Below are 27,470 nucleotides of genomic sequence, written 5' to 3'. Positions count from 1 at the left end.
GGAAGCCACTCCTCAGTAAAAGGCACATGACAGATCTCTGGGAGTTTGCCAAAAGGCTCCTTAACAAGATTCTCTGGTCAGATAAAACCAAGATTGAACACTTTGGCCTGAATGCCAAGTGTCACGTCTGGAGAAAACCAGGCACCGCTCATCACCTGGCCAAAACCGTACCTACAGTGAAGTATGGTGGTGGCAGCATCATGCTGTGGGGATGTTTTTCAGCGGCAGAAACTGGGAGACTAGTCACGATCGAGGGAAAGATGAATGTACAGAGAGATCCTTGATAAAAACCTGCTCCTGAGCATTCAGGACCTCAGACTGGGGCAGAGGTTCTCCTTCCAACAGAACAATGCCCCTAAGCACACAGCCAATACAACACAGGAGTGGCTTCATGACAAGTCTGTGAATGTCCTTGAGTGGCCCAGCCAGAGCCCGGACTTGAACCCGATAGAACATCTCTGGTGGGACCTGAAAATAGCTGTGCATCGACGCTCCCCATCCAACCTGACAGAGCTTGAGAAGGTCTGCAGAGAAGAATGGGAAAAATTACCCAAATAATGGTGTGCCAAGCTTGTAGCGTCATACCCAAGAAGACTTGAGGCTGTAATCGCTGCCAAAGGTGCCTCAACAAAGTACTGAGTGAAGGGTCTGAATACTTATGTAAATGTAACATTTCAGTTATTTATTTTTAACTACTTTACAAAAATTTCTAAACACCTGTTTTTGCTTTTTCATTATGGGGTATTGTGTGTACATGGATGATAAACAAAAATGAATTTAATCCAGTTTAGAATAAGGCTGTGACGTAACAAAATGTGGAAAAAGTGAAGGGGTCCGAATACTTTCTGAATGCACTGTACCTATCCAATTTATTTTTAAATGATAAAATCGAACCTGCCTCCACCACTTCCACTGGAAGCTCATTCCACACAGCTACCATTCTCTGAGTAAAGAAGTTCCCCCTCATGTTACCCCTAAACTTCTGTCCCTTAATTCTCAAGTCATGTCCTCTTGTTTGAATCTTCCCTACTCTCAATGGGAAAAGCTTATCCACGTCAACTCTGTCAATCCCTCTCATCATTTTAAAGACCTCTATCATGTCCCCCCTTAACCTTCTGCGCTCCAAAGAATAAAGACCTAACTTGTTCAACCTTTCTCTGGAACTTAGTTGCTGAAACCCAGGCAACATTCTAGTAAATCTCCTCTGTACTCTCTCTATTTTGTTGACATCCTTCCTATAATTAGGCGATCAAAATTGTACACCATACTCCAGAATTGGCCTCACCAATGCCTTGTACAATTTTAACATTACATCCCAACTTCTATACTCAATGCTCTGATTTATAAAGGCCAGCACACCAAAAGCTTTCTTTACCACCCTATTCAGTTCAGTTTAGTTTATTGCCACGTGTACCGTTGTACAATAAAAATTAAACCAGTGTACAGATAAATGATAAGGTAATAACATTAAATTCAACGTAAACCCAGTAAATTCCGATCAAAGATAGTCCAAAGGTCCCCGGTGAGGTAGATAGTAGTTCAGGACTGCTTTCTGGTTGCCCTAGGATTATTCAGTTGCCTGATAACAGCTGGGAAGAAACTGTCCCTGAATCTGAAGTTAGGATTGCACGAGATTTGGAAATAATATTCCCCCACTGTGTTGTTTGGATTCCATGTAGTAAAGGTTTCTAGTTTGGCAAGGCCTTTTCAATAATTCCTCCCATATTTATGCAGCACAAACTATAAATGCAATACAATGTAGTCACTGTCAGAGAAAGCATATGTGTAAACCTGCCAACAGACTGGTTTTTGAATGAGTTACAGTTACATCCATCAAGGTAAGTGAAAAGTATTTAATCACATTTGAGTTCTACTTGCATGTAGTAAAGATATTCTGAGGGTCAGAAATTGAGCAAAAAGGAATTGGACTCCATCAACAACTTAAATGACTTGCTGACAATTTTGAAACCTCTTGATATTCATTATTATCTCAAGCTGAACTTATCAGTTCACAAACTAACTTCTCAGGTCACGATTCACAGCAACCCAAATGCTGTTTCACTGAATCTTGGTTCTATTCCAGTACTCTCTAGGCCAACTTTTCATCACCCCGCCCCCCACCCCCAGGAACCTAACCCAATTCAAAATGACTGTCATTTTAAACTTAATTGAACAGCAACCTTTGTTTATTTGTACAAACCACTTTCAATTTTTACTCCCGAAGTAAGAAAGTGCATGTGCTCTATATTGGCCACGTCTGGTGTTTATCAATTGACATGCTTGATTCCTAATGAATTTGTGGGTTTAATTGGTAGTACACTCATCTCCTCGAGGAATAAATTAAAAGCGAACCCAATTTGATAGTTATTAAGTACAGTACTTAAAAGAGCAGGAATACTTTGAGTTCATGCAGAATAATTTAACATTCAGGTTTCTCACATACACATTTATTAAAAATAAAATTCCAATGTAGTAATGAAATAGCTGTCTGTTACTTTCCTCTTTCACTTTGCGTATCAGCACTTTACTGTGAACATTTATAAATTACTGCAAATATAACGCCAATTATAACACAAGCGATGAATTAGGGGATGCTATTTGTACTATGCAGGCCAAATTGGTTTAAACGCAATTACATTCAGGACTAGAGAATCACTAAGAAGATACTTTGGAAATTGACAAACAGGAAAAAAAACACTTTGGATTTAAATAATATGGAGGGGGGTGGACATGTTTGTATGTAACCTCCCAGCAGTAATTTATTTATTTAATTCTTTATTTCGAACAGAAAGAATAAAAAGCATGGAAAGTGTGGAACAGCATACAAAAAACAAAACAAGAATATTTATAAAGTGTCATAAAAAATATCTATAAATAAATGAAATCGTATGTGTCCGAAAAGGAGCAGGAAGAAGCCAAAGCTTATTAATTCCCACACCTTATTCAACTGCTTATAATTATCTTATACAAATTTAGCAGCTATATGTACACCATATGTACACCAGCAGCTATATGTACACCAAATTATTTACATTTATACACTAATCAAATATTTACAAAGCCATACAAAAAAGAAAGAAAAAAAGAAACAAGAAATGAAAAAACCCTCATATACTATACAGTATCTTAGTCATATATACAACACATCACCCTATAATCAACCTTCCCAATACAATCAGTATAACAAATATCCCACTCACAATCACCTATCCTCATCCCAATATCCTTTTTTAAAAAAGTACATATTTTTAAACTGAATTATGTTTGTGCTAAGTTTTATCTCCTGTTTCAGACCATTCCACAAATTCACCCCACAGATTGCTATGCACATACTTTTAAGAGTTGTTCTGACATTGAGTTTTTTTTTAAATTATGTTCCCCTCTCAAATTATATCCACCTTGTCTTTCCATAAACAGTTTTTGTATATTTCTTGGAAGTAAATTATTTCTTGCTTTGTACATGATTTGCGCAGTCTTAAATTTAACCAGATCGGTGAACTTCAGTGTATGTGACTTTAAGAATAATAAATTGGTATGTTCAAGATATCCAACGTTATTGATAATTCTTTTTGCTCTTTTTTGTAATGTGCATAACGGCTGTAGGTTGGTTTTGTAGGTGTTACCCCATATCTCCACACAGTAACTCAGATATGACAATATGAGTGTATTATACAGAGTATGTAATGATTTGTGATTTGTAATCAAACATCATTGCCACTTAAGGAAATAGCCACTACTTTAACCCACAAGTGGTCATAACATTTGACATGCAATTGCTTCTATTGACACCTGTGAACAATACTCCATTAAACGATCCAAACATTCAGCCATTCGTATTTTCAGCTTGCAATAAAAAACAAACTTATTGCTATTGAAAACGCATTACTGTTTGAAAAGACATTTTGAAAATCCTGCAAAAAAATAACTATTGTACATACAAAACCTTTTAACCTTTTATACAATACCAAACAACCTCTTTGGGGCGCAAATTTAAGTTTACATATGTGGAGACTTAATCCTTCAGAACAGGAGATTCTTTTATAACAAAGAATATTTCCATTATTTTTCTTCCTTACATTTTTCTTTGCATTAATTATTTTACAATTAATTAATATATTCTTCTGGTTGTGGGTCCATTTGCCTCAGTAAAGAATCTGCTTGGTTTAAGAGCCATGCAATTGTTTCTTGCACACTGGTGTAACAGATTCCTTGTAGAAGATTCAGGATTTAAGCAATCTCTGGAAACTAGGCTGCCATTCAGAAACCTGCCAAATGTCTTGGGGTAGCTGTCAACATGATGAAGCCAAATGCCATTAGAGGAAGAGTGATTTTTCACTTTAAATATTGTTTTAATGTTTGGGACAAAGACCCATCATTTATTTATGTACTCCACAATTTGAGATTTATGATAGAAAAAAAAATCACATGTGGTTAAAGTGCATATTGCCAGATTTTAATAAAGGCCATTTTTATACATTTTGGTTTCACCATGTAGAAATTACATCAGTGTTTATACATAGTCCCCTCCATTTCAGGGCACCATAATGTTTAGGACACAGCAATGTCATGTAAATGAAAGTAATCATGTTTAGTATATTAGTTATATACTTCAAGGCACCTGAAAGTAGTCATGTTTAGTATTTTGTTGAATATCCTTTGCATGCTTGAAGTTTGCGATTCATGGACATCACCAGTTGCTGGGTGTCTTCTCTGGTGATGCTCTTCCAGGCCTGTATTGCAGCCATATTTAGCTTATGCTTGTTTTGGGCACTAGTCCCCTTCAGTTTTCTCTTCAGCTCAATTGGGCTCAGATCAGGTGATTGACTTGGTCATGAATTGACCATTTTTTCTGCTTTGAAAAACTCCTTTGTTGCTTTAGACTATGTATAAACACTGCTGTAATTTCTACATGGTGAAAACAAAATGTATAAAAATACCCTTTATCTGATAATGTGCACAACTGATAGTGCATTTTAACCACATGTGATTTTTTGTATTACAAATCTCAAATTGTGGAGCACAGAGGCAAATAAATAAATGTTGGGTCTTTGTCCCAAACATAATGGAGGGCACTATATTTCCACAGATGCTGACTGGCCTGCAGAGATTCCAGCATTTTGGCCTTGTCAGATATCAGAGTTTCCATACACTCAAGATCATTTTATTCAGTCCGTGAAACATCAAATGATCTTTTAATAAACTATTTAGTTTAAAATGTAGATGTTTTGCTTTGCAGAACAAAGATTTCAACACAAATTAATGACAAGTGAGCAGTTACATTCTAGAAGACATGTTAGGTAGCCCCTCCAAATGAAGGATGACTTCCTCCATTGCAGTTTTGTCGATTTTGAAGTGCACGATACAATTAATGTGGAACCTGCACACTGTGCCATAGGTGAAGCCGCAGATGCTTAACAATGCAGCATATGCTAATTATGCAAAGCATCTGCTTACTCCTCGTAAATGCACTAAAAATTCTTAATGCCATTGAAAATGCTCATTCCATTTTTGAGTGGTCCTGGGCTGCGAATCAGTGGCAATATAACATATTTTTTGAGACCATCTTGGCATAGTTTCCATCCATAGAGCTTGAAATAAGCTGATTCAGGAGTCTGGTGTCAGTCATGCAAATGACATGCCCATCAAAGCCAACTGTTTATTCAATCTTCACTATTGACACGAGAGAATAGGTTCACAAAGATCTGCTTATCCTTCTGATCGATTTGATTTGCATGGTGAATATGTTTATGTTTTAAGCTCTCTCTTAAGAGGGCAGAGATCACCAAGACAGCTTACATTTTTTGCCAGGATAGAGTTCTTGCTCATCAAACACTTTCCTTGCATTAAACATCAACACTAATTTAACATCATGTTTTTTGTATTATACTAATACAACGGCAAACAGTAAAAGTAATTGAAAGCAGTTCCAGGTGCCTTTGTTTTGCAAGATTTATAAAATTCGTTTTATATAGGGTTGCCAAAGATAACAATCTATCTTCTTCTTCTATCTATATACTAAAACTCTGATCGTGTCTGTGTATGTGTCTTTAAATCTTCGCGATAAAAACTACGAGGTAACAATAACATTTTTACATATTCCAGTTGATATTTTTCCCCTTATCTGAACATTTCATGGTTTATTTCTCGACATTACTGAAAATGTTAAAAAAATATCCAAAGACTTTGAATTTAAAATGACGAGCTTTCGCTGAGGACGTCACAGTTGGTCTGCTCGGTGCCGTTTGCTCGGTGCCGACTGCAGCGGCCGAACTCGTGGTCCTCGGGTCAACGCCCGCCCGCCGCCTCGCTCGGAGTCCTCAGTTCGACGCCCGCCCGTAGCCTCCCTCAGGTCGACGATCGCCCGCTGCCTCGCTCGGGGTCCCAGGGTCGACGTCCGCCCGCGGCCTCGCTCGGGTCCAGGCCCGCCCGCAGCCTCGCTCGGGTCTGGCGCCTGGCGCCTGGTGACTGCCGCTGGGATGGAGCAGTGCACGGAGCTGGAGTGAGGGCCGAACCCAGGGCTTGGGATGTGGCTGTGACAGGCGCCGTAAAAGCCGCCCCACGCCCGCCTGTAGCCTCGCTCGGGTCCGCTGCCCAGCGGCTGGTGGAGAGACTGCCTCCGCGGTCCGAGCCCGCCTGCCGCCTCGCTCGAAGTCCTCGGGTCGGCGCCCGCCCGTAGCCTCCCTCGGGTCGATGATCGCCCGCCACCTCGCTCGGGGTCCTTGTGTCGACGCCCTTCCGCCTGCGGACTCGCTCGGGTCCACACCCGCCCGCAGCCTCGCTCGGGTCTACGCTCGCCTGCAGCCTCGCTCGGTTCTGCCTGGTGGGGAGACTGCTGCCGCGGGCCGAGCCCGGCGACTGGGCCCGGAGCCGAAAAAGAAGCCACCTGTGGAACAAAGGACGAGCCCGGAGATGAAATCGGGGCCTGGGCTAGAGACTGCTGCGGCCGAACTGACGGCTGCAGTCGACAGCCAGGGCCGGGTTGAGTACGAGCACCAGACTGAGTTCGAGGCCCTGGCGCTGGTCTATGACTTGGCTAGGTGCTGCCTTTACCCCCTCCTCTCCCCACCACCTGCCCCTCCCTCTCTACCCCCTCCCCCTCCCTCTCTACTCCATCCCTCACTGCCCCCCACCCATAGCCTCGCCCGGTTCCGCTGCCTAGCACCTCATGTGGAGGCTGCTGCAGCGAGCCGAGCCCAGCTCGCCGCTCGCTCGGGTCCACGCCGGCCCGCAGCCTCACTCGGGTCTGCCGCCCGGCGGCTGGTGGGGAGGCTGCTGCCGTGGGCCTCGAGTCCACGTCCACCCGCAGCTTCCCGTGGGTCAACGTTTGCCCGCCGCCTCTCTCGCAGTCCTCACGTCGACGTCTGCCCGCCGCCTCACTAGGGGTCCTCAGGTCGATGCCTGCCCGCAGCTTCGCTCGGGTCCACGCCTGCCCGCAACCATGCTCGGGTCTGCCACCCGGCACCTGGTTGGGAGGCTGCAGCTCTACGACCTGGGTAGCTGCTGCCTCTACCCCCTCCCCCACTCTACCCCATCCCCTCCCTCACTGCCCCCTCCCCTCCATCTCTGCCCCCTCCCCCTCCCTCTCTGCCCCCCTCCCCCCTCCCAAGGGAGTTGTGAGTATTGGGAACTATGGGTGAGTGGTGGAGTATTGCGTCCGGGAACCAGCCCTCCCCTGTGATGCCGCCCGCTCCCCCCACCACCCCTCAAACACTACTCCCCTCCCTCTCTATCCCCTCCCTCTCTACCCCCTTCCCACTCCACCCCCCTCACCCTCTCCGACCCCCATCCCCTCTCCTCTAGCTGCTCCAGCGTAGTTGGGGACTATGCGTGAGTGGATAGGGTAAAAGGAGCGAATTAATAATATTAAAATAATATTAGGGGGGGGGGGTTAATGTGTGTGTGGAGGTGTGTGTATGTGTGGAGGTGTGTGTGTGTGTGTGTGTGTGTGTGTGTGTGTGTGTGTGTGTGTGTGTGGCACGTGCCGTCAGGGTAGGCCTATCTCAGAGATCAATCTCTTAGGTAGGCATAATTCTCCGTGCCTTTAATCCGCAGCACTTGTAACACGCGAAGGTCTGTGCAGCCCACGTACCGTCAGCGCTGCTTCAAGCTGTCTATGACAAGCGGGGCTGAAGGCAGCTGAAATTCTGCCTTTGCAGTATTGCGCATGCGCAACAGCCTACTGCAGCGCAAGTTTCTTGGCGGGTCTTTCAAATATGGATTGACATTATTTTAAGAGTATGTTAGGAAACAAAGAGAGAAGAATGGAGTTTGTGTACCAATAATGTGGTAAGTATATTTCTTGGTGCTTTATGTTTTTAAATACCGTATTTCCCGGGGTGAGGGGGTGGAGGGGAGAGCACCTTTCAAAACATTTGGGGAGTCTGGCCCGGGGTAAAGTTGCGGGGAGGGCAGCGGCGTTGTGAAGGAGGGGGTCGGGGATCAGGCCTGTAACCCACTTGCGACGCTCCGGGCACGGAGCCACTGCATTGTGGCCGGGGAGTGAATTAGATTGGGTGGCTGCGAGCAGCCGCCAGGACTGGACAGCACCTTCTGCCGGTCCCCGCTCACCTCTGGCAGTGTTCTCCGCCTGAAAACCTCTCTCCTGCCGCTCGCCGGTCTCACTCATGTCAGCCACCTCCCACAAATCCTTAAATTCCGACTGCGCGATTGAGGTTACTCGGCTGTGGGAATTTAAGGATTTGCGGGAAGCTGCTGACATGAGCAAAGCCGGCGAGCGGCAAGTGAGAGATGTTCAGTCGGAGAGCACTGACAGAGGTGAGCGGGCCGGCAGAAGGCGCTGAAGTGGCGGCCAGTTCTGCTGTCCGGACCCGACGGCCGCTCGCAGCCACCTGAGCTGCTTCCTTCACCGGAAGTGGCGGCCAGTTCTGCTGTCCATGCCCGGAGCGCCACGACAGTGGTGAGTGAGTTACTGACACGATCTCCGACTCCCTCCTTCTCAACACTCCTGCCCTCCCTGCAACTTTAACCCCCGGCACAGCCTCTCCACACGCTGTGAAAACAAGGATATGGCGGACCAATTGAATAACTACTTTGGTTCCGTCTTCACTAAGGAAGACATAAATAATCTGCCGGAAATAGCAGGGGACCGCGGGTCAAAGGAGTTGGAGGAATTGAGTGAAATCCAGGTTAGCCGGGAAGTGGTGTTGGGTAAATTAAATGGATTAAAGGCCGATAAATCCCCAGGGCCAGATAGGCTGCATCCCAGAGTACTTAAGGAAGTAGCTCCAGAAATAGTGGATGCATTCGTAATAATCTTTCAAAACTCTTTAGATTCTGGAGTAGTTCCTGAGGATTGGCGGGTAGCAAACGTAACCCCACTTTTTAAGAAGGGAGGGAGAGAGAAAACGGGGAATTACAGACCAGTTAGTCTAACATCGGTAGTGGGGAAACTGCTAGAGTCAGTTATTAAAGATGGGATAGCAGCACATTTGGAAAGTGGTGAAATCATTGGACAAAGTCAGCATGGATTTACAAAAGGTAAATCATGTCTGACGAATCTTATAGAATTTTTCGAGGATGTAACTAGTAGCGTGGATAGGGGAGAACCAGTGGATGTGGTGTATCTGGACTTCCAGAAGGCTTTCGACAAGGTCCCACATAAGAGATTAGTTTACAAACTTAAAGCACACGGCATTGGGGGTTCAGTATTGATGTGGATAGAGAACTGGCTGGCAAACAGGAAGCAAAGAGTAGGAGTAAACGGGTCCTTTTCACAATGGCAGGCAGTGACTAGTGGGGTACCGCAAGGCTCAGTGCTGGGACCCCAGCTATTTACAATATATATTAATGATCTGGATGAGGGAATTGAAGGCAATATCTCCAAGTTTGCGGATGACACGAAGCTGGGGGGCAGTGTTAGCTGTGAGGAGGATGCTAGGAGACTGCAAGGTGACTTGGATAGGCTGGGTGAGTGGGCAAATGTTTGGCAGATGCAGTATAATGTGGATAAATGTGAGGTTATCCATTTTGGTGGCAAAAACAGGAAAGCAGACTATTATCTAAATGGTGGCCGACTAGGAAAAGGGGAGATGCAGCGAGACCTGGGTGTCATGGTACACCAGTCATTGAAAGTGGGCATGCAGGTGCAGCAGGCAGTGAAGAAAGCGAATGGTATGTTAGCTTTCATAGCAAAAGGATTTGAGTATAGGAGCAGGGAGGTTCTACTGCAGTTGTACAGGGTCTTGGTGAGACCACACCTGGAGTATTGCGTACAGTTTTGGTCTCCAAATCTGAGGAAAGACATTATTGCCATAGAGGGAGTGCAGAGAAGGTTCACCAGACTGATTCCTGGGATGTCAGGACTGTCTTATGAAGAAAGACTGGATAGACTTGGTTTATACTCTCTAGAATTTAGGAGATTGAGAGGGGATCTTATAGAAACTTACAAAATTCTTAAGGGGTTGGACAGGCTAGATGCAGGAAGATTGCTCCCGATGTTGGGGAAGTCCAGGACAAGGGGTCACAGCTTAAGGATAAGGGGGAAATCCTTTAAAACCGAGATGAGAAGAACTTTTTTCACACAGAGAGTGGTGAATCTCTGGAACTCCCTGCCACAGAGGGTAGTCGAGGCCAGTTCATTGGCTATATTTAAGAGGGAGTTAGATGTGGCCCTTGTGGCTAAGGGGATCAGAGGGTATGGAGAGAAGGCAGGTACGGGATACTGAGTTGGATGATCAGCCATGATCATATTGAATGGCGGTGCAGGCTCGAAGGGCCGAATGGCCTACTCCTGCACCTAATTTCTATGTTTCTATGTTTCTATGAAAGGAACTCTCCCTCCAATTGGTCCCTTGAACAAGTATTGTGATTCAATAAGATGACAACTGATTCAACTTGTCCCGGTGTGCTCCCGTTTTTCCCACCATCTCTCCACCTGCGTTCATCCTCCATCCCCCACCCATTCAGTAATTAAAAAATGATGGAAATTTGGAAAACTTGGGCAAATTGAATTGTTATTTTTACCTTTTATTTTTACGGAGAGAACAATCTGCGCATGTGCGGTTTAAGTTTTTTTTTAAAAAGCCGACTGACTGCCTACCCTGAGTAATTACTCACGGCATGTGCCGTGTGTGTGTGTGTGTGTGTGTGTGTGTGTGTGTGTGTGTGTGTGTGTGTGTGTGTGTGTTCGTGTATGTGATCAATACATTCAATCTTTCATACAGTTATGGTGATAACTTCCCAGAATGACCTTAGAGTTAAGGACATTTGCTGAAAAATAACAATCCCTCACAATTTTAACTCACTGCACCTTAGTTTCCTAATCAATATTACCATAAGTATTATTAATGTCTATTAATAGTAATAAAGATTTAGACTCTCTGAACACAGTCCATCTGAATCTGAATGATCCTTTGGATTTAATGGATTGCTTCCAGTATAGTATCATTAAATTCACAACTGTTTTCTTTCAATGCTTAAAATAATCTCAATCAACTTCTTAAACAAACAGTAAAACCTGGGAATTTCCCAAAATAACACTTCTGTGAAGACCAGATTACATGTGTATCATCTAAATAAATATAGAAGTTCCTCATATCTTGAAACATACCTAGTAGTGCTTGAAACAAGCCACTTCGGAAGATATTTATAACTCTTTCAACTGCTATCTTCAGTTGTCTTTCCTCTGGTTTCTTCAGTTTTGAGCAGTAGTCCTGAAGAAGCAGTAGAGCCCGTTCGGTATCTAAAATCCAGAAGAAAAATATATTAATACAGAGATTGAAAATTTGCACTAAAATATACACAAGATAATGTTACTGCGCATTTCAACCCATTGTCTCTTTATGTATTACTACTTCAGATCTACTGACTCAGCACAATGCAGATACACCACTGTAGTCATTTCTGCAAACATAGAGAGTAGGAAACCAATTATGAAAATATTCTGCATTACTTTGCTTGAGATGAAGTACTACAGTTTTCTTATGCTGCAGTCAATAGGCATTGCAGCTTTTTTGATTGAATTTTCATAAGCAAATCTCAAATACCAGCTAAGTATTCTTCCCTGTCAGAATAACATTCAGTGCTCAAATCAATCATAATGAATTGAAACAAAAACATAAAGTAGATGCTGGAAATCTGAAACAAATAAACAATATGCTGAAACTACTCAGGTTAGACACCTTATTTTAATATTTCAGATCATTGCCTTCATAAACCTGCACTGATGAAAGCTTGCGGATCTGAATATTAACTTTCTATCAAATGAGAACTACTTCTGCACCTCCACTCAAATATTTAAAGTTCTACCACTGATATTTTCTAGTTCTACACACGCTTTACCTGAACTTCAATGGTCCTTTATTGTCACGTGTACCAAGGTACAGTGAAATTTGATTTACTATACAGTCATACCAAAAAAGCAACAAGATACAAAACTACATAAAGATTAAACATAAGCAGCCACCACAGCGGTGTATGAGAATCCCTAGGGCACACAGCATAAGCGGAGACCCACAGCCATCAGTTCAATGTCTAGGCCACACACACGCTCCTTGCACCTCAAATACTAAAATAGACTTCACAAAAGTAATTCTCACTTATCAACATAATCTGTAATGTGATCAATTACATCTGCGGTGAACATGCAGGCCCCCAGTTTTACATGTCATCTAAAAGACTGTTCGGTACTGCAACATAAGTCAAGATTTCTCAAGCAAAAAAAAAAAAGTGCTGGTAGAAATCTGCAGGCCAGGCAGCATCTGTGGAGGGAAATGAACAACATTTCAGGTTGGGACCCTTCTGCTCCATTTTCTTTTTTTGTTGAAGATTCCAGCATCTGCAGTTTTATCTCTCAAGATTACTTAAACTTGTTTTTCAAGAGGTGACCTGAATTCACAATCTTCTGACTAAATTAAGTAACTGCAACATTTACCATTTACAAAATTTACTGCAGCCATCATGCACTTATAAAATAGGGTCCAAATGTTCACAAACATTGATGGAATGTCCATTGAACATTATTAGAGTGGCTATCAGCTCACACGCTCGATGGCACCTTGGTACAAGTGTTACTATTTTGCATCAGAGATTTTGACTCTAAATATGCCTCTGGATAATATTTGGATCAAAGTGGCAATAACAAATGAAATGAAGTCTTCCTGGCCAAATCCAAACTTAAAGTTGATCATCAGGTTATTGGCAAGTGCCACAACAACAAAATGAATGAAACCACCTATTTTGCTAAAAATTAAGTAACCAACAGGAAGATCATTAGTCAAATTAGCTTTGCCTTGCTTTTTCTGTAAAGGACATACCTGGACAATTCTGCAGAGGAAACTGGCTAGATTCATGACAAGTGCAGCAAATCAATTTGACTGTTAATTGGATTTTCTAATGACAGAAATCTCTGGAGGAAACTGATATGGTTGTCAATTCAGAACCATTGTTTTAAAGTTTAAAACGTTTACATCCACATGCCTAATTCTGCTGCATTTTGAAAAACAGCTCCTCCCTTTAGTGCTCGAATATCTAACCCATTCACAATTTGATTTGCAAGGACTTTCATTAATTGAGTCACATTACCATATATTCCCTTTTTTTTCCTGCTAAATCAGGTTGACACTCCACTGTTAGGTACACTTGCAGCAGAGATTTGCAGCACAGTTGTTGTGCCCTGGTTTAATAGTCATGGTAAATTGAGATTAGACTAGGTCACAATGTTAGATTCTGTGGAATACAATTCTGCGTCTGATTGTTCACGTCATTTCACAAGTGTCTAGCTGGAGCTATTTGGACTCTATTATGGCAATAGCACCCTGCAGTACTTCATACTGGAGATTCAAGTTGGTGCTGGTGAGAGGTGGAATTTGCAAGTAGCATGGAGGAGAACATTTGTACACACACGTTTGGGGATTTTAAAGCCAAAATCTGCAGCCAGCACTATAGGAGTTGGAAATGAGTTTTTAAGGCATTTAAACACATTTGTGATCTTATGTTATCTGACAGACCCAACCCCACCTTTCCCAGAACCATGAGGCATTGGGGGGGGCCTCCAATGTGTGACAAAACATGGTTGCCAAAGAGACCTCTAGACAAGAATATAGAGTGGGGCATGCAATATGATGCCCCTCCCTAGCATCTTTTTGGTCAATGTACAATCATTGGGGCACAAGGTAGAGCAAGACTGCTATATCAGAGGGTCTGCTGTGGACAATGATACACAGAGACGTGGCTCACTCCCAACTCTCCAGACCTGCTGTTCGAGCCAGATGGTCTTTCCCTCCATCATATGTACAGCAACGTCAAGAAAGAGCCTGCAGCATTTGCTTCATGATAAACTTGCTCGGACATGGTCAGCTCCCAACTTGGAACATATGGTGGTTAAGTACCGACCATTTTACCCACTGAGAGTGTTCTCGGCTGTCACATTAAATGCATTCAATCTAGCACCCGAGGAATTGAGTGCCACAATCAACAAACATGATACAGTGTAATCCTACTCCTCTTTCAACATTATTGGGGCCTTCTGCCAGGATAGTTTGACGCAATATCTTCCTAACTATGATCAACACCAACTTTGTAACATCTCCGCGTCACTGACTATCAGCACAGGTGCATCTCAGGGCTGTGTTTAGCCCCTTGCTTTAATTTCTTTACATCCATGACTCCGTGGCTAGGTTCAGCTCCAACACCATCCATAAATGTGTCGACACCAAATTTGTTGGCTGAATCACTGGTGGTGATGAGCCAGCATACAGGAATGAGATTGACACACAACCAATAGGTGTTCTATGTCAATAAAACCAAAGAACTATTCATTGACTTTAGAAAGGGACGTCGTCAAACCATCCACCAGTTTTCTTTGGTAAATCAGTGGTGAAGAGTGATAGCAACTTCAAATTCTTGGGCATTATCATCTCTGATGAGTTATCCTGGGCCCAGCAGCAGGATGTAATGAAGGCCGCAGTCTAGCACCGCTAGTTTCTTCGAAGTTTAAAGAGATTCAGCGTGTCATTTTACTTCGGAGTCATGTGAGTGACTGCGTGAAGACCCCGCCAGTACGCATGCGTGTCATATCGTCTATCGCATGGCGTTACGACTGGCAGGGTGGACGTGATTCTCCTGCCATCAACAGAACTGAGGTAAGTTGTTTTTTTAAACTTTTCAGGTTTAAATCTTCTTGCAGGAACCTCTACTTAGAGGGGAGAACCCAGTCACGAACTTCAGGGAACCCCGGTCACGGGGAATTCCGCCCACGGACCTAGGCGCTCGGAAGACCATGGAATGCGGGTAGCGAGCGACGGTGAATTCACCTTTGAGCCGCTGGCGGTAGAGCCAGCGGCTTCATATTGGTGCCGGGGGCACCTGGAAAACCGCTCCAGAGACCGCGGAACACGAGGAGCGGGCGGCGGTGGATTCGCCTTCGAGCCGCTGGCGGTGGAGCCAATGGCTTCATATTGGTGCTGGTGGCACCTGGAGAACCCACTCCGTAGACTGCGGGATGCGGGGAGCGGGCGGCGATAAGTCGCCTACTGAGTCGCTTGCAGTAAAACCAACAATAGGGACCGCGGGGATATCCCGGCTGCAGTTACTGCGGGGATACCCAGATCGGGGGGGGGGGGGGGGGGGGGGGGGGGGAGGGAGCCCCGACTGGAGAACATCGCGGAGAAGCCCTGCTATAAGGGACCGCGGAGAAAAAGCTCGGGGGAGAATTAACCCACAATGGAAGCCTTTCTACAAGGACCACAGAGGGAACCCCAGCTGTAACAAACTACGACCACGAGAGCAGACTCGGGAGGAGCGTTGCCCCGCAGCAGAAGGTTTAAAAAGGACATGCAGGTAAATTCCTTACTCGAAGGTCGTTTTGTGCTATTTTGTGAGAATATGTTACAGGAATGGACCGCATCCAGATTGACTGTGGAGGACCGTGGAATTGCGGGCAGTCAGCAGCGGTAGACTGCACCTGGATCGCTATTGATCAGCAGTCTCCGACCTGGCACCTGCACAATCGGAATCGACACCACAGACTGGTTGGAAGGCCAAGCAGAAGTCGGACAGGCCGGACTCGGACGAGTCGGGCTGTGAAGAATCACCGCCAGCGGGAGCAACTGTGATCGCATATCCCGCATGGAGCGGTTGATGGAGCAGAAGCTCCAATGTGACATGCTCCGGTATATGAAGTCTAGACACCATGGGGTCCTAGGACGCCCATGGCAGCACCTTATTGAGGGCTGCATAATGCATCACCCTCGACAGAGGGGAGCATTAGGAGTCACTTCTGGGCTGACTCTGAAGACAGGGGTTTGGCTGAAGATACCACAAGTGTGCATGGGGTGCAGGAACAACACTACCAGCAGCAGGAGCTCGACGAATGGCCGTCGGGTTCAGGAAGGCCACATCATCACGCAAGACCTCACATCTCCGGCGGCAGCACTCCTACGCACCCACCAGCAAACCACGATGAACTGAAGCTGGTGAAAGCTTGAAGGCCGTACAACCAGGACAAAGGTCTTTTTTAGGCCACAGCCCAGAACGGCCTTCCTGGAAGATACGCCAACCCCGTACTCGAGCTCCTCTACCTCCCAGGAGCCGGTGCAAAATCATGCACATATGTTTGAGGCAGCTCCTGGGTCGGGTTGTATAAGTCCTCCCATACGGATAAAGGTATGGAACCACATCAATGCTGTCTCCTGTCACAGATACAAGTTGGTAATATTAAACTGGTTTGAATATTGTCACTGGTTTGGGATAACACAAGATTAGTTTATACTGCACACAGGTATGGTTGGAGTTGCCTTTCAAGGCAGGCTCACAAGAATGGGATGTGGACTGATCATTATCAACAGCCTCAACCCGCATGTGCAGTATAGACTTTTCTGAATAACTTCCATGTGATCATTTCCACTCACAGGGTTGAAGATATTTGAAATTTAACTGGACGAGGCAATGATACACTCTGAAGCGTTGCAAAATGGGCTAACTCCAGTTTCCAGATTATTTACCAAATCACTACTATCAATGCTTCGACTGCACAGAGCTAACAAATAAGTGGCATGGCCAATCTGGATGATATTGAACATACTGTATTTTACTAAATTAGCCTTATCAGCAACATAGCTATATTTGAGAAATTGGTTCACACCCGTCCAGTTAAATTTAAATTAAGTTGATACCAACTGAAACTATTGATTATTGGGATACAATCATCCATTTATTTGTCTGGGATCAGCTCTGAGAAAATAAATTAGACCTCTGCTATTTTTAGCTGAAACTATCAAAGTCACAATGATGGACAGCTTTGCTCCACTAAAACCTCTCATTCGTAAATTTTCAGTCATTTCCAAACTGATGCTATTGCCCAAAGATGGGGCAATTTACTAATACCATCTCTAGTTATGGAGGCAGATGGGATTAGCATGAGTTATCAAGTGTTCAGTCATGGTATCAACAGCCAATGGACACCAGGTACATTCTGTGCATTATAGGATGTGTGGATATGCATAAACTGCATGCACAAGTCCAAAATGATACACTTTGGTGGTGGTATATGTTAATCACAAAGGTACAATCAAATCAAAGTATCCGGTGATAGTTTTACCAAACCGCATTTAGCACTGGTGTATTATTATGCAAAATCAATGACAACACAGAATGAATATGTGATCACAAAGTATTTAATGACATTGTGGATCAATGGAACACTAACTATTGAGATGCTTGCATCCAGGCTCAATCAACAGTGAACGAGGCATATTAGTGGCGAAGGGTGCATTCTCGCTACACTAGGGAGGAATGTTCTTTTATGTCTTCCTCCATTTGGCCTCAATAGACGGGTCTTGCAAAATTCAGCAAGATTCCTGCTTCCGGGTTTTCATAATGCCTGCCTGGGTTATATACCTATGGGTCCCGCTGAGGCGAAGAATGAGTATAAACCTTACATGGTTATTTCCGGATAAAAAAGATGCTGGTTCAGTTGTGATGTCGAAACCAACCTCTGCATGATATAATCAATTCATAGACTTACAGACTCTGAGAGATCGTTCCTGTCAAACCATAAGCATTAGGAGTGCTCACTACAGATTGCAGGGATAGCACCAAATAGCAGCTATCTGCATAGGAGATGGGAAGCATTGTTTATGCTTCCTTACGTTTAACACGGCACGGATGGCTGACACATTGAAATTCAGTTTTATTGGATTACTAGACCAAGTGCAGACCTGTTGGGCCTGCTCCCCCAACGCAGCCGTTGCCTACCCGTAGCCCCCACGGGAGACGTGGTCCTCCAACTCAAGCGGCTCAGGAATCAGCAGTGCGGCTGTTTTTAAATGGCGTCTTTGAGGGGAGATGCGGGCGCCAGCAGCCGTTATGGTCGCTGGCCAGCAGGAGGCGACAAAATGAGTGAGTGCGGGGGGAGGGAAGAAGGATTTTATTAAAAATGTGTACATAAACACGATGAAATTTAATGAGGAGTGGATACTTGGAATGAAAAGTGAAATCTCTACCGAAATGGAAAAAAACTCGGCGTTTCTCGGTCTGACGTTGGCGTAGCAACGAATCAAAGGCTGGCAGCCACAAGTCAGGCAGAAACACACACACACACACAGCCAGTCGGCAGCCAGCCAGCAGGCACACAGTTTTATTATTATATAGATAACATTGCTAATATTCCATTACTGTGCCTGAAGTCCATCCTCATCATTTGGCTGCGGAGAACATAAACCACTCTGTCCGGTCTCACCCTGACATCTAGAATATGAAGGTATCGTCCACTTAAAACCTCCCAGGCATAGGGACGCAGAGATATGGGTTGTTAACATTGTACTACGTCACTTCGCCGATGGGCACCAGCAACATCCCTGTCCATGGTCATACTCACGTACTAGTGATTATGCCATGACACTGACTACAGCGCTACGGGTCCAGTCATTGCTACAATGGATAGGATGATCATATCTGCGGGCTATAATAACATGTTTTGTTTATGATTAGTCAAGCAGATTAGACAGGGACACAAGACCAAACTAGATGTTGCATATCCCATGGACCTTGGGTTGCGTGTGATCACGCATCTACACTAGTGTGTCAAGGTTCCTACTACTCAAGGTTCCTGACAGCAATATTGTTAGTTATATAAAACCTCGTTAGAAGGAATCACTACGAACCTTCTCCAGATGGTTATATGGGTCTGGCATATACAGGAGTGTACATTGACATTGAGTCTCACTCCACCAGGACCGCTATACCTCAGCAGCAGGGATGGACAACATCCTAGCGGTTGCAGGATGGTCAAACTATTGATCTGTCCAAATATTCAGAATAAACCTATTGTCAGATATGGGGTATTTGCCAACTCTATGTTAGGTATGGTTCATACTTCCTCCAGGTTGAGGGAGGTTACTATTGCCACTATTGTTCATTAATAGCATCAACATGTCTATATCTATGTCATGTCTGAATGCATTCTTAATGTTCACTCATCATTGGCCTACTGATGCAGTGTATGACGCCTGGACTCGTATCCACGGCATGAAATCACAGAGCTTTAAAATCTTCACGTGGTCACTCACGTGACTCCGAAGTAAAATTGTAAGATTAAACGAGAATTTACCAGTTTGAAGTTTGATCTTTATTTTATGAGGAGTAACGTTGAGGGATTAAGTGCCCTCCGCGCCCACCCTCGATCATAAAGTTCAACTGGTATCCTATTTCTCTTATCTTACTATGTTCCGTTCATTTACTGTTGTCTGTGATTTTACACCGCTGCTTTGAAGATTGACACGCATGCATACTGGCGGGGTCTTCACGTAATCCCTCAACGTTACTCCTCATAAAATAAAGATCAAACTTCAAACTGGTAAGTTCTCATTTAATCTTACTATTAAATACTCTAACAAACCTCTACCGATGCATTGTAGAAAGTATTCTGACTGGTTGCATCATGGCATTGTACAGTGATTTCAATGCACAGAAATGCAGAGGCTACAGAGAGCAACAGTCTCAGCTCAGTCCATCACAGGCACTGCCCTCCTTGCCATTGAAAGCACCTACATGAGACACTGCCTTGAGGCAGCATCAATCATCAAAATCTTCACCTTCCAGGCAATACCATCTGCCCACTGTTACTGCCGGCCAGGAGGTAGAGAAGGCTGAAACCCATCAGGGTTCAGAAACAGCTACTTGCACAACCATGGTCTTATTGTCCATTTTTGTTATTGCATTAATGTCTTGTTTATTTGGCAGTCTTTTTCTTTTAGCCATCTTTGATAATTTATACTTCATTTATGAATAGGTTATGTACCTGGTTGTGCTCACTGAATTTGTGCATATTAAAATTAACATGACCAAGGTTGGAATTTGCCCTAATGAGGACTGGGCAGTACTCCTACCAATCTGGGCAACTTGCAAATGTATCTGTAACAGATAGACTATTGAGAAATAGGGTTTATTTTGTTTTGATAGACTCAGCGAGACAGGGAGCATCTCTGGATAGAAGGAATGGGTGACGTTTCGGGTCAAGACCCTTCTTCAGGTTCTGTTACCACCTGCTGCAACAAGGACACACCTCGTGGTAAACATTAATGCCACTTACCAGATTGCATTCGATGGCCTCGAAACATCAATACTTTTGCAACATGGAGGAATATAGATTCAAATATAGATTCACCTCACCGGGGCCTAATCACTTCGCTGCCTCACCGGGACCTACTCACCTCACCGGGACCGCCGAACCTCACCAGGACTGTCGAACCTCGCCGGCCATCCGCTGACCGGGACCTCTGACGCTTCATGCGCTGACCCGGACTCCACTCCCCGTGGGCCTCCACCATCAACTTTACCGACCCTCACCAATCCACCGCTCTCCATCAGGCCGCAGCCATCGCCTTACCCGAGTCCTAGGCTCAGCACCGGGCCTGAAGTCTCCACGCTGCAGACTCTGACATCACGGAGTCTGACTGTGCTGGGTCCCAGTGCTCGTCCCCCTAACACAGGGAACCTCAGTGGTTGTTCCACTGGGTCTTCCCCTTCCCCACCCACACTATAGTCTTCAATGCCCTTCCTCCCTGACCCCCCCCCCCCCCCCCACCCCCCGCCACCAGACATCGCCTCGATCTCAGTCCACTCACCCACCTTCCTCCGGACCCAACCCCCATCCTTGCCGTGTGTTCACCATCCCCCCCCCCCCCCGTTGGATACCGAACGGTCTGTCCTCAGCAGAGGCCTCACCTTTGTTCTCCTCCGTCCCCACCTCAATAAGTTCCGCGTCCGCCACGATGTGGAGCTCTTCCGTCGCCTCCGCATCAAAGCGTATTTCCATGGGAATGAGTCCTCACCCCCCATTGATGACCCTCCTCATGGCCATCTACCAGCTTTAGACCTTTTTATTTTAAACTGCCGGCGGGACATCAACCGTCTCAACTTCTCCACTTCCCTTTCTCACTCTAACCTCTCCCCCCCTGAACGTACAGCCCTCCACACACTCTGCAACAACCCAGACTGGGTGATCAAACCTACCGACAAGGGAAGTGCCGTGGTAGTCTGGCGCGCTGATCTCTACAAGGCTGAGGCCACGCGCCAACTCTCAGACACCTCCTCCTACTTATCCTTGGACCATGACCCCACAGACGAGCACCAGGCCATTGTTTCTAACACTATCACTGCCAGCTCCCTGCCCTCGCAAGCCTCCAACCTCATCGCTCCCCAGCCTCGCACGGCCCGATTTTACCTTCTCCCCAAAAGCCACAAACCTGACTGTCCTGGCAGACCCATTGTTTCTGCCTGTTCGTGTCCCACCGAACTTATTTCCACATACCTCGACTCCATCCTATCCCCCCTGGTTAAATCCCTACCTACCTATGTTCAAGACGCCTCACACGCTCTTCGTCTACTCCATGACTTCCGTTTTCCAGGCCCCCATTCCCTCATCTTCACCATGGATATCCAGTCACTCTACACCTCCATCCCCCACCAGGAGGGTCTTAGAGCCCTCCGTTTCTTCCTTGACCGCAGAGCCAACCAATCCCCATCTACTGATACTCTCCTCCGCCTACCCTCAACAAATTTTGTTTGACTTCTCCCATTTCCTCCAAATACAAGGCGTTGCTATGGGCATGCACATGGGCCCAAGCTATGCCTGCCTCTGTGTAGGGTACGTTGAACAATCTTTGTTCGAGGCGTACCATGGCCCTATCCCCGAACTCTACCTCCGCTACATCGACAACTGCATTGGTGCTACCTCCTGCACCCATACACAACTCACTGACTTCATCCATTTCACCACTAACTTCCATCCGGCACCCAAATACACCTGGACCATTTCCGACATTTCCCTACCATTTCTAGACCTCACTATCTCCATCGCAGGTGATAGACTACTGACCAACATCTACTTTAAACCCACTGACTCCCAGGGCTATCTGGACTACACTTCTTCCCACCCTGCTTCCTGTAAGGACTCCATCCCCTACTGCCAATTCCTCCGTCTACGCCGCATCTGCACCCAGGATGAGGTGTTCCACACCAGGGCATCGGAGATGTCCTCATTCTTCAGGGAACGATGATTCCCCCCTTCTACTACAGATGAGGCTCTCACCAGGGTCTCTTCTATACCCCATAACTCTACTCACTCCCCATTCCCCCAATCGCAACAAGGGCAGAGCCCCCCTTGTCCTCACCTTCCACCCTACCTGCCGTCACATACAACAAATAATCCTCCAACATTTTCGCCACTCCAATGGGATCCCACCACTGGCCACATCTTCCCATCTCCTCCCCTGTCTGCTTTCCGCAGATACCACTCTCTCCATAACTCTTTGGTCCATTCGTCCCTTCCCACCCAAACCACCCCCTCTCCTGGCACTTTCCCTGCAACCGCAGGAAATGCTACACTTGTCGCTTTACCTCCCCCCTTGACTCCATTCAAGGACCGAAGCAGTCTTTCCAGGTGCGGCAGAGGTTCACCTGCACCTCCTCCAACCTCATCTATTGCATCTGCTGCTCTAGGTGTCAGCTGCTTTACATCGGTGAGACCAAGCGTAGGCTTGGCGATCGTTTCGTCCAACACCTCCGCTCGGTTCGCAATAACAAAGCAGCTCAGCAGTTCAACTCCCCCTCCCATTCCGAATCCGACCTTTCTGTCCTGGGCCTCCTCCATGGCCAGAGTGAGGCACACCGTAAATTGGAGGAGCAGCACCTCATGTTTCGCTTGGGCAGTTTACACCCCAGAGGTATGAACATGACTTCCCCAACTTTAGGTAATCCCTGCTTTCTCCTCCTCTTCCCAGTTCTCCCTCAGCCCACTGTCTCCACCTCTTCATTTCATCTTCCCAACCCCCTCCCCCCCACCCCCCACATCAGTCTGGAGAAGAGTCTCGACCCAAGACATTGCCTATTTCCTTCGCTCCATAGATGCTGCCTCACCCGCTGAGTTTCTCCAGCATTTTTCTCAACCTTAGATTCAAATACAGATGGCTTCATACTGAAAATCAAGTTCAAACAAGCTTTTGCTCTTCTGCTATACAGGAGATTTTGGTCGTCCCTGAGCTCATCTCAGATACATACAGAGGATGGTAATCAGATATCAGCAGGTTTCTTATTCATTTATGAAATATGAAATACATTGAGGCTGTGGTCAACATTTCTTAGGAATTTTAGGCCACTCTGACGGCAGATCGCAATACCACCCCCCCCCCCCCCCCCCCCCTTTAGAATTTGACCCGAATAGATATGATTCTGAGAGTATAAGTAAATGTTACTTGTCTAGTCTATGAGACAGATCTCCCAATTTTAAACACTTCAAATGTTATAATTCAGGTCAGTGGATAATTTTAATGCAGAGATAGATTCTTTATTCGCACATGTGTCAGAGGTTATGGGGAGAAGGCAGGGGAATGGGGTTGGGAGAGAGAGAGATAGATCAGCTATGATTGAATGGAGCTGTAGTTTTGATGGGCCGAATGGCCCAATTCTACTCCTATTCGTTATTATCTTTTGACCAATTCAAACAAACCTCCAGATGTTCAACAGATAGTCTTTGTGCTGAGAATAACTTGGCTCCTCTATAATCTTTGCTTGGCACTGACCGAAATTGGTGCCCAAGATGCTGGTGATCCATCAGGTCCTATTAATTTGTTTAAAATGTAGCAATTTTGTTGAAAACACATGGCATACTCGGCTATTTCAAAGGCAATTAAAAATCAAATACAAGTCTGATGTCACACATTAGCCAAATACTTTAAAAGCCACAGAATTATACTCATGATGAATTTGGTAAACTTATGACAATCGAGTTGGTGTATGATTACCGTCACTAAAACAAGCATTTAAAAATTATCCATGATGCCATACTTTCACAAGCTTATTTGCCATAGCTAAACACTATTTTATGATACAGGGTCCTAGAACTAGGTATGTTACAAAACTTACCTTCAGCGGCGCTGCAGTTCTGCCACTGGCCGTGTGCTCGACTTCGGCGCCTTTGAGGGGGGGGGGGCGGGGTTAAAATGCGTTTTTTCTCCTACCTGTCCTGGATATATTTTCTCAGAGTGCAAGCTTTTGCTGAAGAATTGTTCCGACGGCCGTTCTGTGAATTTCTCACTTTTTATTTATTTAGTTGTTTATTTTTTAAATCGCCCGACAATTTCAGCACTGGAGTAATTTAAAAAATCAGCTTCTAAAGCCGTCAACGCCGACAATGGGGACAGATTCAGGGCTCTCGCTTAACATTTTTCCCTGCCAGCCGGGCAACCTTGACAGCTTTTTAGGTTGCCAAATGACATTTTAGGTGGTTATTTAAGATGGCTTGCATGACGCGTGCTCGGACAAAGTGCGTAGTTACCACTTTGTCCGGGGGGAGAGGGGGGGAGAGAGGGGGAGAGAGGGGGGGAGAGGGGGGAGAGGGGGAGAGAGGGGGGGAGAGAGGGGGGGAGAGAGAGAGAGGGGGAGAGAGGGGGGGAGAGGGAGAGAGAGGGGAGAGAGGGGAGGGAGAGGGAGAGAGGGGGAGAGGGAGGGGGGGAGAGAGAGAGAGAGAGAGAGAGAGAGAGAGAGAGAGAGAGAGAGAGAGAGAGAGAGAGAGAGAGAGAGAGAGAGAGAGAGAGAATATCTTGGCGGCTGCGCGCGCATGCGCACACTCACACTCGCGCGAGGTTTCGGAGGCCTCCGCGAACGGTAATTGCAGCTCAATCCAGCGCTAAATGCAGCTGAACTGCCTGTCTCGCCTACAGCCGTCTCAATCCAGACAGGGACAGGCAGAGTGAGCTGGGTTTAGCGTTGCTTCTCTGCGCTGGCTGTGGGCCTGGGGGCACCACGCCCGTCTGACTCCCGACATTTCTGGCCACCCCAGGGCGTGGGGGGGCTCTCGGGTGGGGACGGGGATGGTCCAGTGGCGGTTCGGCAGCGATTGCAGCGCCGGAGACCGGGATCGATCCTGGCTGCGTTGCAGGGCTGCCGATAGTGTCTTGGCACGTCTCCCTCCTCCAATCATCACCCCCCCCTACTCTACTTCCGCCACTGACCGACACCTCCCTCCTCCAAGAGTCTGGCGGAGTGGCAGCAGCTGCCGCTAACAGGCCGGGCGGGGTGCGGGAGGAGGAGGAGGAGGAGATGGAGCTGCCGTCGCTGCTGCCGCTGCTGCCCGTCATTCGCTCCGACCCTCCGTCACGCCACACTTAGCATCTTTCCCACAATCGTCGCTGACACAAAACGTCACGTTCCTTTTCTCCAGAGATGCTGCCGGACCCGCGGAGTTACTCCAGTTTTTTGTGTCTATCTTCGGTATAAACCAAGTTGCCAAGCCGGGCAAAATGACTCGCCGTTTAGGTTGCCCGGCGGCACTTTGAGTGGTCAGTGGCACCCGGGCAACCGTTAATTTCGAGCCCTGGAATTTCACGTACAGGACAGGTAAAGGAAAGTTTATTTTACATATAAACGTGCTTCTTAGGATGCCTTTAATCCACATTTTACATTGCGAAACGGTGATTTAGGACCCATACGAATCGATTTTTCCTGCCGATATGGGGTTTAAATTCACCGCAACGTTCCAAACGATCGCGTTCCTCAAAAACCCACTCACATGATGATTTAAATGGCCATTAATTTATGGGAATTAAACACTAAATTCCTTCCATTTGGCCTGTAAACCCATGACAATGAGATTTAAAAATCATGTTATATTGTTAATTCTTGTGTGAATGTTATTTGGACACTTAGGCTATTTAAAAATGTTAATATTTTCTTAAGAAATGGATAGATGTTTAGATCTAGTAATTGAATTTTGTAATTAGCTACAATTGGGTAACTAACTAATTATATGCTTTAATTTCAGGTCATCCAAGTAAGATTGTTTCATATTTGTTTCAGAATGCTTCAATCTATAATAACTGAAAATTTATTTCAGTTCTCTTAATTTTTAAGAAAGTTATAGGCTTTTGACTGACCTTGATCACAGCTTTTGTGTTAAGTCAATGGAAAAGCAATAGGGAACAAGATGCTAATTTCCAAGTATGAAAATGGCCATACCTTTTTTAATACTGAAGATGTGAAAGTGAATTAGGTGTCAAATTAAACTTCTTTTTATGCTTTATCTGATGGGACAAATTGCAGACTTTATTTTTTAAATCTCAAAATTTTGTAACATTGCTACTAGAACAGATATCTTGATTTGTCAATCTTCACATTGCTATCTTTGTGCTTCCAGTAGGCTCCCTCATTCTTCATAACTGTGCTTCTGATTTCAAAATAAAGCATGCAGGCCTACAAATACACAGACAAAAAAAATGCCAATATAAAACAAAATTAGAAAATGCTATGAACACAAACTATTTTATAGGTGTAATCCCAGGCCCATTTTGTTTTAAAAAGCTGGCAAACCATCTTATTCTCTATAAGCCTGGGCCCTGAGGAGAGCCTGGGGTCGGAGCCCGATCCGCCGGCGGCCCGCAGCCCTCCGCCGCCCAATTATTTCCGCCTGGCGGTGAGTTTGTTGGAGGGCCGGACCACCCCGCTGAGTGACTGCATCCAGAGCGCAGGTCACTGCGGCAGCCGTAGAGGGGTGGGCAAGCCAGGAGAAGGTGGTGGGAGCCCCGCAGGCTGCACCACTCAGGGCCCGGGCAGTGGCCAGAGGGAGAGTCTGCTCGACCAGTTGATCAGTGACCTGAATGAAATAAATGCAATTCCCTTTTTTGATATTGACCTGCCTTATGAGCTGGTGCTGAGATTATTCTCTATAAATATGTCTACTCTGCTATGTAATGCTAAGATTCTCTTTTTTCAGTATGTGACAATTGATTTCTACATATGAAAACACTTGGAAAATAAAAATTTTCATGATTTAATAGTGGGCAAACTTGATTAGAAGAATTACCTTCCCGATAGTGTCTAATGCCTAGGAATTAATATCCAACATTATCAGACACATCTGAAATGAGCTGAAAACATGAACTTGCATGTTTTGATTTTCTGATCTACTTTGCTACAAGCATAATGATAGGGTACGAAATAAGAACACAAGAACAAAA

General features: G+C 45.5%; 1 protein-coding gene across 3 annotated transcripts in view; it reads right to left on the bottom strand.

Moving 5' to 3' along the window:
* The window catches only part of dlg2 (discs large MAGUK scaffold protein 2), a 652,656-nt gene that overhangs the window by 618,578 nt on the left and 6,608 nt on the right, over positions 1–27,470 (bottom strand). For all 3 annotated transcript variants that reach the window (XR_004412314.1, XM_033022520.1, XM_033022521.1), the window contains exon 3: positions 11,570–11,701. Coding sequence is in view for 2 of the 3 variants with exons in the window: in XM_033022520.1 (XP_032878411.1) it covers positions 11,570–11,701 (132 nt within the window). In the remaining variant the exon portion in view is untranslated. The remainder of the gene's footprint in view (positions 1–11,569; positions 11,702–27,470) is intronic.

Source organism: Amblyraja radiata, chromosome 6 (assembly GCF_010909765.2).
Source record: "Amblyraja radiata isolate CabotCenter1 chromosome 6, sAmbRad1.1.pri, whole genome shotgun sequence".
In the NCBI taxonomy this organism is placed as follows: domain Eukaryota; kingdom Metazoa; phylum Chordata; class Chondrichthyes; order Rajiformes; family Rajidae; genus Amblyraja; species Amblyraja radiata.
This window is presented reverse-complemented; position numbering and strand designations above follow the sequence as displayed.